Source organism: Trematomus bernacchii, unplaced genomic scaffold, assembly GCF_902827165.1.
Source record: "Trematomus bernacchii unplaced genomic scaffold, fTreBer1.1, whole genome shotgun sequence".
NCBI classification, from domain to species: Eukaryota; Metazoa; Chordata; class Actinopteri; order Perciformes; family Nototheniidae; genus Trematomus; species Trematomus bernacchii.
In genome coordinates, this window is record NW_022987573.1 from 3,051,926 (window position 1) to 3,065,470 (window position 13,545).

A 13,545-nucleotide genomic window follows, 5' to 3' on the forward strand; every position below is an offset into this window, starting at 1 on the left:
ACGCATTATGAAATTATCTACAATCAAATTACATTTATATAATCATGCAATTGTGAAATTGTTCAAAATCATTTTATTACTCAGGTCATTATAATATCTTATAAAACCTTCTCATTTATATTCAAAATGACATAGTTAACAAGGAGCACTGAAATCTAAGCAAGAGTCAATGGTGTAACTGTGTCCGTCTCGTCCTGCCTGGCAAAGACCAAGTGATAAAGGTTGCATATTTTTGAAAATGTTTAAACAGGAAAAATATATAACATTAATCACATTGCCACACCATGTACTGCATTTACAATATATTTTGTCTTCATGTCAACAGTTTGGGTCTCCATAGTGGTTATCAAGCTAACTGCCTTTAGAGTATTATGAAATCCTAGTTATTTTTTAAATGTAATTATTTAGATGTGCTTTCTGTTACATAGTTTAAACATTTATTTTATTTGTGTGTTTGCACCACTGTAAAGCACTTTGTAAGGTTGCTATAGGAAATAAGCTATTTAAATAAAAAGGATGAAAATGATTACATTGGTACATCAACAGTATAAAGGTATAGTAACATAATAACTATTCTCACATATCTCTAACAAAAGTGTTACAGACCAAATATATAATAATGCATTTTAGACACACACACACACACACACACACACACACACATACACACACACACACACACACACACACACACACACACACACACACACACACACACACACACACATTGTGTACACACCCAGCTGCTTTTAAATGTCTTAGATTCCAGGCTGGACGTACAAGGTGTGATCATGTGTGATCATCTATTATTACACAGGCCCCGCCCCCTCTCAGGTAGGCTGGTGCCATGAGTTGCATTTAAACTTTAATCCAGGTGCATCCCAGCGTTAGTCTAAAAACCAAGGGATTAATGACTATGACAACACACGATCTCGATACGCGATGGAGATAACACGTCCTAGACTCTTCTTGATACTGGTAAGAATGTATCTTTTGCATTATTTCTGGACAGATTGGTTGAGAATATTTCAAACAATTACAGTTTTTCTCAATTGCTAACACAATTCTTTTTTTTAAATTGCTCAGTTTCTCAGAACACTAAACACAATTCACAAAACCACACACCCAAAGTGCAAAACACCTAATTTCTCCTGCTAAATTAAGAACTGCACTCAAAACTATACAAACACTTATAAGAGATAACACGCCCTAGGCTGTTCTTGATACTGGTAAGAATGTATTTTTTGCATTATTTCTGGACAGATTGGTTGAGAATATTTCAAACAATTATTACTTGATACTTACTTAAGCCTATGATTCCAGCATGATGGACTGCCTTTATAAACATTCACTGTTTGTAAATATATATACAGTAACCAAGCATTACATTTTGTATTTATATGATAATATGATCAAAATGATACAGATATAATGTGGCTGGTTATCAAAAAACAGATTATTTAAAATTAAGTCAGTTTGTAAATGACAAATAAAATATTTATAAATATTTTAAAAGTCAATGCTGAAGGCACTGGTTAATTCTGCTAATATTATAGATTATTGATAGAATATTGTGTGTATAAATTAAGTGACTTATTTAACAATGTGTTAAGAGCTGTATGTGCTAGTAATACACAATCATGAATATACAAAATAATCCCAAATGTACTTAATCTTATGTAATGTAATGTTTTTCTCCAGTGTTTGCTAGTCCATAGTTCATCTTTAAAAATTCTGAAGCGACAAAAAAGAGACTGGATTATTGATTCCTTTACTATTCGAGAAGACTATGAAGGAGGTTTCCCATACGAGCTGGGCCCGGTGTGTATTTACCGAGAGTCATAATAAGTGGAAATGAATGGTATATGTATGACAAGATCCCACCGTTCACTACTGTGCTGTTTTACTCCCTGCAGCTCCAGGTTGAAAAGAAATTCAGCTTTTTCAAGATACATGGTCAGGGTGTGGAAAAAGATCCCAAAAACATCTTACAAATCAACGAAGACACAGGAATGCTTACTGTCCATGGCCCCGTCGACTACGAGAAGTTCAGAGTTTTAAAGGTTGGAAGGAATTTACTAAATTTGCATTGTTTAAATTATCTCCTGGATGTGAGTGTATGTGTTTGTGTGCCCTTGAAAGCATTTCATTATGTCACAATTTGTGCTATTGCATTACAGCTAACCTTTCAGGCCTATGATGGAGAAAAAAGGGAAATAGACACACAGCTTGGAGTTGAGATATTAATAATCGACGCAAATGACAACCCTCCAATGTTTGAGCCTGATAGGTATGAGGTTTCCATAGAAGAGTCAACACCACAAGGTAACTTGCTTGTTGCTTCTCAATCTGCAATCTTCACATATTATGAACAAATATTATACAAACTAAAACAAACTAATGCTTTCTTTTGATACTGCCAGGCACTGAATTCATTACCATCAAAGCAAACGACGACGACAGCACTGAGAACAACAGATTATTTGATTTAAAAATAATCTCAGTAATTCCTGACCCGTTTGACTTGGAGTTCTACCTAAAGCAATTCGAATCAACTGCAACGGTTTCATTTAAAGGATGTCTGGACCATGAGGTGAGGAAACTCATTGCATAATTTGATAATTAACTAATCACAAATATTAAAAAAAAAGGTTAATCTTGGAACTTTTATCTTCTTAAATGTGAAGGTTACCGCTAAATTATAATATATTTAATAATAATTGTTGGGTGTTTTGAACTGATCAGAAAGCCGATGCCTACATCATTAAAGTGGAGGCCAAAGACCGTGGAGAAGAAGTTCAGCTCTCCAGCTTCGCCACCATCATTATCAACATAGAAGATGGAAATAACCATCTACCTGTGATAACAGGACAATCAGTGAGCCATTACTTCTTTAATTCACCTTGATAAGAATATGGTTATAATACAACAGTCAATTTTCACAATTAAAGTTTTATTTTTCTCTCCCAGGGTACAGGGAGAGTGAAAGAAGGGGAGGAAAATGTTCTTGTTAAACGTCTGCAAGTTACAGACCGAGACACCAAAGGTACATCGGCCTGGAGGGCCAAATATCAAATCAAAGGAGACGAAAACAGGAACTTCAAAATCACTACTGATCCTGAGACAAATGAAGGACTACTTTATGTAGAAAAGGTATTTTTTGTGTGATCATCCTGATTTTTTATGAAACACAGACGACACATTTTTATTAGCACAGATAAAGTAACCAGTATCCAGTAGTTTTTCCATGGGGTAAGGTATTCAACATCCAATACATTAGGCTCTATCGTTGATAAATCACTTTTGATCACACGAAGCAGTAACATTACATTCTGAGTATGCTGCTGTGCCTTTAATTGCCCTTAGTTGATGAGATGAACTGCAGCAGTGCTAACAAAGAGAGCTGAAGAGAGTGAAACCTCTAGAAATTCTTACTATTTGTTGGGATTCTTGTTTTTGAAGAAATTGACAACTATCAGTGACAAACTTTATGGCTGTCAGGTGACATGGCCTGAATTAAAAAAATTCCTTTCCTTTTTTTCTTTTTAACAGCCTCTGGACTATGAAGAAAGTCATGAAAAACACCTGAATATCAGTGTACAGAATGAAGTGCCATATTACTCATGCAAGGTGGAAAGAAGAAGCACCACTGGTCTTTGGAAAGTCAACACTATTGGCAGTTCAGCTATTGGTGGTCTTATTGGGGAAGAAACACTAACTCTGTCCACTACCAAAGTGACAGTGATTGTGGAGGATGTCAATGATCCTCCAATCTTTGACATGACTAACAAACACGTTACGGTGGCGGAAAATACCAAGGCGGGGCTCTATCTGGCGACATTTGCAGCTACGGATCCTGACGCTTCCAGAGCCAGCACAATTGTGTAAGTTATGAATTTACTAGTTGTCGGACCGTCTCACGTGACTACAATTATTTGGTCAATAAATAACTCGCAAAGGCCTGATTGTGTGTTTCAGATACACAAAAGGAGACGACCCAGCTGATTGGGTAAGAGTGGACCCCAAGACTGGAAATATAACCACAACCAAGATAATCGACAGAGAGTCCCACTTTGTGAAAGACAATACGTATAAGGTCACAACATATGCTGCTGACAATGGTATGACTTTCAGGAATAATTATATTGTGTTTGTTCTTATTTAAAATGTCTTCACTAATGAAAATGCACATGTGTTTTGGTCACCAGGTCTTCCTCCAATGACAGGCACTGCAACCCTCAACATCCATATTACCGATGAAAACGACAATGTGCCACAGTTGACTGAGACAACATTGGACATTTGCCAATCTGATGGACTCTCTCAGGCCAACATCACTGCCTTCGACCTTGATCAAGACCCCTTTGGTGGACCTTTCTCCTTCAAGCTCCAGGAAAAAGAGAAGGGCAAGTGGAAGATTGACCCTACACAAGGTTAGAAAATAACGACAATTTTGAAAATAAACCTCTATATCATTTTTTAAACGAAAGGCTAAATGAATTGACAATATAAAAATGAATGTTTTATGTACAGGGTATACAACCAAACTGGTGAAGGAGAGCACAGTTCATCCTGGAGAGTATGATTTGGTGCTGAAGGTATTTGGCCTCCAGGGCGAGGAAGCAGTTTACAACCTGTCAGTTATTGTGTGTAACTGTGTTGACATAACGAAGCCAAATTGCCGCATCCGCAAAGCTAAGGGCTCCGGAGTAGGAGGAGGAGCGCTTGGGATCATATTTCTTAGCATGCTACTGCTTTCAGGTAGGAAACGTGTCTGAAATTGTCAAAGATATGTAAAGATTTCCCAGTAAAGTCATTTAAGACATAAACGTATATGCATTGATCTGTATGTGTGTGGTCTTTGTCTCCCAGCTGTGCTACTCTTGGTTTTTCTGCTGCAGTGTAAGAATGAGCACAAACCAATGCCAGATGATATTGATTCAGGTTCAGGACATCTGATAATGAGTAACATTGAGAAACCCGGAACTGATTGCAACGTAAATACATTTTTTGCATAATATACCTGAACTTTATTACCTCCCCTCATACTTCAGTGATGTACAAACTTTAATTATGGAAAAATAACTGCAACTTGTTGCAAAGAAAAAACGTTTTTTAACTTTCAACAGGTGAAATTGGCTCACGGCCCCAAAGACATCAAATTACCAAGAAGGCCTTCAAAGAGAAAGCCAGTAAGTGAAGAAAAAGTATACATACATTTAATAACAGGCTTATGAACAACTTTTGTTGTTATATTCATGACAAATTAACACTAATTATTTTTCATTTGTTAACATAAGGTCAACCTGACTTGAATTTGTTTTTTTTTGCAGTCAGAAGACGCGGGAGATCAGCATACAAACCAAGAGAAATGGGACCATTTCTACAGGGTACAGACATATTTATTATTATTATTATTATTATTATTATTAAAGGATGTATCCCAGAGTCAATAAATCCAACGAAAAGACCAAAACCAGAAATGAATTGATGTACCATAGAACGCCATTGTTACAATAAAAAATGCATCAAATGAGCTTGGGGCTTAAAGTCACTAACTCACAAACTCTTGGTTTTAGTCATTTCATTTGTGTTGACAACCAGAACAAATAACCAGCCCTTTGTTGTGTAATGAAAAATGGACAATGGATTGATAATAACAATTATCATAAATTTACATGGTTTTTTATTTCCAGTTGGAAATGGAGCAAAGATATCAACGTTGGTGTTCTTGGCGCAAGGTACTATTATTATTGTTATTGTTATTATTGTTATTATTATTATTATTATTATAAAGTAGTAGTAGTTGTAGAATTATTAAGAATGTAACTGAATCGAGACATGTTCCGTGAAATGTTCCATTATTTATATCTGATGTTATTCAGAACTGAAATCACATGATTTACTTCTGATTTCCAAGGCTTGGGATTTCCACGGCGGATCTTCTGCACATCAAGAGATTAGTGTGATGCAGCATACAATGATACTCAAAGTACTACGAGATGTAAGAAATGAGTTGAATCAATTGTTTAAAGTTCTTGTCATTCTGTTTCTTTTCAATAATGTTTTCTCCCCTTTGTCTTCTGTATTCTGTAGAAGCTGTATGCCCTCAGCGCACCAGAAGAGGAGCTGGGTGATTATGATCCTCATAATTACACTGAGGAGGGAGACGAAAAACACAACTTTGATCTTGATGCCATCTCCATCCCTGATATTCCCTTTGACCCAGAACTTGACCTGGACCTGGATTTCAGGTTTGATACTCTGGCCTCAATCTGCATGTCGAGTAAGAGACCATGACTACAGTACAAAACCTGAGCCTCAACGTTTTGAGAAGCAACAAAGTTTCAAGTGGAAAGTCTAAAATGAACACTCCATCATACAGTACCTGATTTTAATTTTATCAAGTTAGTAATCCTAAATGATAATTGTAACCATATGTTTGGAGGGGCAAAAAGGAAAACTGTTACAATTATTGTGGGATTGGACATAATTGGCTGATTTTGTGAAATAAGATTTGTATAACTTCATTGTTTCCAACAGGAGCTTTCTTAACTAATATTATTTTGGGATTTAAAAATGATTACCCTTTTGTTCTTTCATACAAGGAATGTTTATGGCAGATAGGGAATTTACAGTGTTTCTGAAAGGATTGGAAAGCATGAAATAAGGTCTATTATACAAATAGAAAAAACATTTTTAACTCTTCGAATAAATGGGAAAAACCTTTAGCTTCTGACCTCATCATGCTCTTTTCAAAGTCAGACATTAGGTTGGGATAGTGTCATAAGGATGACAGTGGGATTTTAATGTACTATTATAATACAGGGGAGTATATCTCAGGAGGTTAGGAAAGCTCTTTAAGCAATGGTTGAATATATGAGCATTTAGAGTGGATACAACATGCAGTGCATGCAGTGGCTGCCTATCATATTTATTTTCAGAAATGTTTTGTTTGTTTTGCCTTTAAACTTGTAGTTCCTTCAATTTATTTTTGTATAATATGCTAAACCTTACCTGATCAGATGTTTAATGTGATTAGTGTGTTGAAATAGAAAATAAAAAATGTTACTGCTATAGAGACCAACGTTCACCCTACATGACCTTCCGTCTACCAATGTTGTGCAACTTGTTTTCAGGAACTTTACAGCGTGTCTCAGATAAAATGTTGCTCTGAGATTGAAAGTCATTGAAATGTAGGGTAATGTCTTGGTGTGTGGCAGGGTCATGGTAGGCAGAGATACTAACTCGTAACACAACAATCCAAACCGCATCTTTTAATTGTCAAAGATATGCAGGTGTGTCATTGTGTATACATAAAGCACTCCCAAATAAGTACAATGACCTATGATGCTAACTCATGCACCCTGATTCCAAGGAACTATCAGTCAAGCATTGCAAGGTCGTCATACCGGTTTTATTTTTGATAACTGTGATGGTGTGCGGTTTCATGTGAACATGTCAAGAAAGAAATGCTCAGTAGGGTGCAGCTGTTTCCAAAACAAGCTCAGCTAGCACAACCCCAAGTTGATAAGCTATTTATTGCACTTAAGATACAGAAACTTTTTCTCGAGAGTTGCTAAACCTGTGCAAAATTAACCATACACATCTTAGTGGTCCTTGGAAATGTTTGATAACAACCACAATTATTATTAGATGAGAATAGGTAATGAATAAAATGCATTATACACATGAAATGAGTGCACCTATATGTGCCTGATGATGACAGTCCACACCGTTTCCAGACTGTGATGCTGTTGAAGGGAGTCTCATAGGATTACTGCCTATTTCTCACTCTCCTCATCATTGTTTTTCACACATGCCTAGCAAAAGAGAGAGTGGGATCAGATTTCATAATCTAAAGCCACACCCAGAGATGTGGCCAGAACAGCTCTTTCAAGTTAAGAGGGCATCATGGTTGTCATGCTGTTTAATGTGCAAACAAAGCAGTCATGTAAGTTCAACCAAAAGAAAAGATATGACACAACATCCTTTAAGACAACATCAGGACATCCTGCTTTTAAAAAAGCAAGAGACCTCAACCGTAGCTGGTATATAATGAAGCTTTTACCTCTTATGTGTTTTTATTCTCCAACGTTGCTATTCATTAACCTTCCCCTCCATCCTCCTTAAGTCATACCACAGATACTCAATTGGATTGAAGTTTGACTAGACTCCCAAGACACAAAATGTTTAATCTTAACTCCATTGTTGTTTTAGCAGTATGCTTTCGGTCATTGTGAACCTCCGTCCCAGCCTCAAATCTCTTAAAGACTCTTAAAGTCATAATTCCTTTAATTCTGACCAGTTTCCCAGTTGCTGCCAATGAACAACATCCCCACAACATGATGCTTTCAGCACCATGCTTCACTGTGGGGAGGGTGTTCTAAGGGTAATAAGTGATATTGGGTTTGTGCTAGACAAAGTGTTTTCCCTGATGGCCAAACATTTTTCATATGACCAGAGTACTTTTCCAAGTAAACATCCAAAATCCAAATGAGTTTTCTTATTTTCTTCTCATCAATATACATTTCTCTGCCACTCGTAGAGCATTAAGTTGTCCTATGGACAGATACTCTGATCTCTGCCTGGCCAATACTTCCCCACAGCTTTGGCCTTCCATCTATTTGGAGACCTTATTTTTCTCAATGCAGTTTGCATGTTTGGTGGGGCCTAAATACAGATAACATATATACAGATAATGTAGCTGTAAGAGCTAATGTGACACTTAGATTGCACACAGGTGGACTTTAGTTAACAATTATTTAATTCTGAAGGTCATTGGTGGGGCTTCAAAGTCGGTGAATAATGATTACTACTTTTAAGTTTTAAATGTTTTCAAAATGTTTTACTGGGCTTCATTTTTTTCATCTTTGTGGTCTATATTGTGTTATTGAAATAAAATCCATATTAAATTGTTTCAAATTACAAGTTCTAATGCAAAAAAATATAAAAAACACCAAGGGGGGCGCTGAATACTTTTGCAAGGCATTGAAATAATTCCTTTTTCGGGAAACAATTAGTTTTAATTTAATTTCTCTATATTACTGCATAGTACAACATCAAAATACAAAGTATCTTTATCCTATGTGGTTCTTTTTTAAACAAATTCTGGTTTTACTGGCAACGACATAATACATTGCCGAAAGCATTTTTATCTTTATACACACATTACTAAAGGACTGCTGGCAAATTAAATACACGTCTGCACCCTTTTGATTGTGTGGGCTGATAATCAATTTAAGAGCAGCGGCAGCCCACCAATGTCATCATGTAGACTCTAGAGTATTGTTTGCTAAAAGGTTCAATAAAAAAAAATCATAGAAAGTTGTTTAAAAGGATGTAAGATGCATGCCCTCTGCTGGTATATTTAGGAATTACGTTGTCATTGACAAACTTCAACACAGGACAACAAAAAGTTAGAGCATCAAGTAAAACGGAAAAACATGTATCTGTATCTTCTTTGTCGAGTACTCTATGCTTGTGGTTTTGTATTGACTGAGAAAAGGACCAGATTATGAAAATTACATGGTGTTTAAGTCAACTGAACTCAGTTTTCCTGTTTGTTTCTCATAATCATTTCTATGCACACTCATCCTATCATAGACTGAATTTGTATAACTTATTTGTTTTAGCAGGCTGACCCTAGACAGGCATTTGTTAATACTAATATTTAACAGTCTACTGGCTTCTCTAGTTGTAATACTTTATTGTGTAGCATATAGCTGCTATATCTTTCCAGAAAATATAAATCAATTATGTATACTTATCAAAGAGCAGCAAGTAATTGACAAACTAACACAGACATTGAATTATGTTTCGTTTATGTGTTTATTAAGCAATTTAAAATCATTCCATGTCTTCAAGTATAAATATATATCGTGAAAATATCAGACAAACTCATTTTTACTACCATCTTTTGGGTTTCTCTTCCCCACTACCTTCTCCTTGGAGATATCCGTCATACAGCTCTCTGAGGTGGAGGATGAGCTCTTCTGTGTTTTGTCCTGTGAGCGCCGACACAGGGATGACCCGCTGGGAGACGTGGCTCTTTAGAGTCTCTAGCTTCTCCCGGGCCTCAGGAAGGTCCATTTTGTTGGCTATGATGACCTGAGGACGCAGGGACAGACCCGGGTCATACTGGTCCAGTTCATAACGCAAGTGCACGAGCTGGGTCCAGGGCTCTGGGGAAGACAGGTCCAAAACATAGAGTAGGAAACGACAGCGCTCTATGTGGCGCAGAAAAGAAATGCCAAGGCCTCGATTCAGATGGGCTCCTCGAATGATGCCTGGGATGTCAGCAACTACACAGGACAAGGGTAAAAGTGCAGCTTATATATTACACTGAAGAATAAGCAAAATCTTATTAAATCATTTCTACAGTGTTTTAAAAAAACGAATATTAATCACTCTCTACCTGCAACTTGCTCATGATCCCTGTAATTGACAATTCCTACATGTGGGTTGAGTGTTGTAAAAGGGTAAGCAGCCACAGCAGGCCTGGCGTTGGAGATGGCTCTCAGCAATGATGATTTTCCAGCATTCGGAAACCCCACCTGATGGGATAAAGATGTTTCAAATGTCAGTTCATTGCATTTTTAGAGTTGAAAAACAACATGTGCCTATGAAAAATTCAAACATTAGCAGCTTTTCCTCACCAGTCCAGCATGGGCCATGGTGCGGAGCTCCAGCTGAAGGACCCTCTCCTGGCCCATCATTCCTTGGGTTGCCGTCATTGGTGCACGATTCTCATTGGACAGAAAGAACCGATTCCCCTTCCCACCAATTCCCCCAAATACAGCCAGATACTCCTGGCCGTGCTCCGAAAGGTCGGCCAGTGTCTCTCCTTCTTCCTTTACCACGGTGCCCACAGGTACCTTAATAATAGGAAACATCATCAATGGTTAGACAGTGGGCTTATCGTAGAAAAATGATACAAGTCTTCTTAAATTACATTCATAACTGACATGTAATTCATAATCAAATAGATGGACTCACAGAAATATAGTTCTTGCTCCCGTTCTTGCCATAGCAGTTCTTGCTGCCACCTCGTTGCCCATCTTCTCCCTTGTAAATCGGGACTACTTGTGCCAATGATTTGACAAACTTGTCCGCTGGAAGTACATAAAAAATAAATTAATGACAGAAACAAGTTTGGGCATGATGAAGAATAGACCAAGCTTTATGAGTGAGATAGCGTTGATGATAACAATGATTTGAACAATGTTCCAGCCAGCAGAGTGGGTAGTCCTGAATTGTAAAATAATTAATATGTTGTCTGGAGACAGAATGTGATAATTGTAGAGAATACATGGCAAATATAATAGTGTCTCGTGCCTGGAACCACACACCAAACTTACCCTTCATAATGATGCTTCCCCCATCTCCTCCATTCCCTCCATCTGGTCCCCCCCCACTCTTTCCGCGGCTCACTGTGAAAGCTGGAAACTCCTCTGCCACCAGAGCCAGCCATCAGCTTCACACGCCGATGGTCTACAAAACAACGGGTCTGTGGGCCAGATAAAAAAATACTTAAGAGAGTAATCCAAACTGTGATTCATCAACAGCACACTAGCATTAATTACAGACAATATTTTTCTGTTTGTAATGTTTTAACAAGGATTGTTTAAAAATGCTGTAAATATTATACTCCTAGGGGAAATGGTTTTAGCCTTATCTTCATAGAGAATTAACCTAAGACTGGATATAATTAACACCTGTCCATGATAGAGGTTTCTTTTATAATCATCTAGTGAGACATGTAGTAGACATGATGATGTAATTGTTTTGGATTTCAACATTTAAATATTCCCATCTGTGTCTTCATTCACACATTTTACAAGAAGACAGGTTGAGGAAATGATCCAACTTCAGAAAAATATGTTTTGTTTTGGCTACTTGAGGGACAAATAACATTTCCATTTCACATATAGTGGACAGACTCCATCCATGCCTTTGCCCTTTGAAATAACTGTTCATTTATCTCAGTTTGTATCCCTATTGTAGGTTAATTTAAATCCCTAGGTTGTGAAAAATGTATAGCATTATCTCAAACACATACCAGCTTCTTTTCAGACAGCTCTCTCTTCTTCGGCTGCCCTCTGGCTTTGGCGCACAGCGAACAGGAGGAGCTGACATCTCTGGAGCCAGCGGTGACTTTCTGCCTCACCGCTGCGGATACTGGTAAACTGTGACTTAACAAGCTAACCTTTTTACTTCTCACCTCTTGTCCTAATATGTATCCTAAAAATATTTCCGGAGAAAGAAGTCTAGGGCTTTTAAGTCTTGACAGCGTCGCCAACATTGTACCATTCAACAGACAGATATCAATACTAAAGAAGGGTTGGCTAACGACGGTTTCACAAAGTCACCACGTTTTGCCTCAATACACAGCACTCACAGCAGAACAAATGTTCATTCTGCCAGAGTATCCGGTTTACCACTGGCTACGTTATACAGTTAATTCCCGATGGATTTACATTATTTTATAATCGTTTTGGCACGTCTAATAACTACAACATGCTTATACCGAGTACGCTACTGGCACCTACGGAACCCGTGAAGGGACAGTTTGTTTACGCGATTGTGAAATACCGTTCCCTTTTGCTGATGCGATTCAGCCCTATAACGCCACCTTCTGTGCTGGAGTGAGTGTGAGTTATGGTGGGCAGGAAGAAAATGAAAGTAAACAAGTGGATATTTTATATTGTCAATGCTACAGAACTAGCCTTCGCCAGTGTACATGAAACAGACTTGTATACAAGTGTATACTTCACAAATGTCTTGAATTTCAATATTAGGAGGGGATCCTTCTAAAGGTAATCTCTTTTGTTTTATTGCAAAATACAAATAAATAAAGAACTAAATAACTAAAATGAAATAATTATCCAAATAATTATATCATTTTTAACTCATGTCTCTTTCAGTTAATATTAGCAGAGGTTTCTCGGTGACGGAAAAGTGTAAATAATAATAATATCAAAAGGTGAATGTCAGTTTATTTTTATATAACAAACAGTAACAAAAGACAGCAGAAAAGATCAGGCAATGCAGACTTACAATAGATAAGAACATAACATTCATATTTGGATTATGCACACCAAACTTCGCTCTCACTGTTTTCCTTTCCTCTTTGTCACACACACACACACACACACACACACACACACACACACACACACACACACACACACACACACACACACACACACACACACACACACACACACACACACACACACACACACACACACACACACACACACACACACACACACACACACACACACACACACACACACACACACACACACACACACACACACACACACACACACACACACACACACACACACACACACACACACACACACACACACACACACACACACACACACACACACACACACACACACACACACACACACACACACACACACACGGCGTACCGCACATTCAACCACATCAGTGCATACACATTACATTGAACTACAAAAGACTTGCCATACATGTTCAGTTCACATACAAATGAAAAACACTGATACA

At 37.5% G+C, this 13,545-nt stretch overlaps 2 protein-coding genes across 2 annotated transcripts; one reads left to right on the forward strand and one right to left on the reverse strand.

Annotated features, from left to right (window-relative positions):
- Positions 1–869: 869 nt before the first annotated feature.
- On the forward strand, positions 870–8,928 carry LOC117479388 (cadherin-4). The gene is made up of 17 exons (XM_034126337.1): positions 870–978; positions 1,702–1,821; positions 1,917–2,063; positions 2,181–2,325; positions 2,424–2,593; positions 2,746–2,877; positions 2,971–3,153; positions 3,553–3,884; positions 3,979–4,121; positions 4,209–4,433; positions 4,534–4,761; positions 4,873–4,997; positions 5,130–5,192; positions 5,334–5,390; positions 5,697–5,741; positions 5,921–6,004; positions 6,097–8,928. Exons 1-17 carry the CDS (start codon positions 943–945, stop codon positions 6,298–6,300), a joined length of 2,439 nt encoding a protein of 812 aa, XP_033982228.1. The 5' UTR covers positions 870–942; the 3' UTR covers positions 6,301–8,928.
- Positions 8,929–9,808: 880 nt separating this feature from the next.
- On the reverse strand, positions 9,809–12,304 carry mtg2 (mitochondrial ribosome-associated GTPase 2). The gene is given in 7 exon segments (XM_034126346.1): positions 9,809–10,304; positions 10,418–10,556; positions 10,659–10,877; positions 10,999–11,114; positions 11,361–11,412; positions 11,414–11,509; positions 12,062–12,304. Coding segments are annotated over 7 exon segments (1,260 nt in total). The 3' UTR covers positions 9,809–9,909.
- Positions 12,305–13,545: the final 1,241 nt, after the last annotated feature.

What these genes read in the sequence shown, in the direction of transcription:
- LOC117479388 (XM_034126337.1), top strand. Translation starts at nt 943, where the DNA reads ATGGAGATAACACGTCCTAGACTCTTCTTGATACTG. An exon ending in TCCAGAGCCAGCACAATTGT is followed by an intron (nt 3,885 to 3,978) that starts GTAAGTTATGAA and finishes TGTGTGTTTCAG; the next exon opens with ATACACAAAAGGAGACGACC. An exon ending in AATGGGACCATTTCTACAGG is followed by an intron (nt 5,391 to 5,696) that starts GTACAGACATAT and finishes TTTTATTTCCAG; the next exon opens with TTGGAAATGGAGCAAAGATA.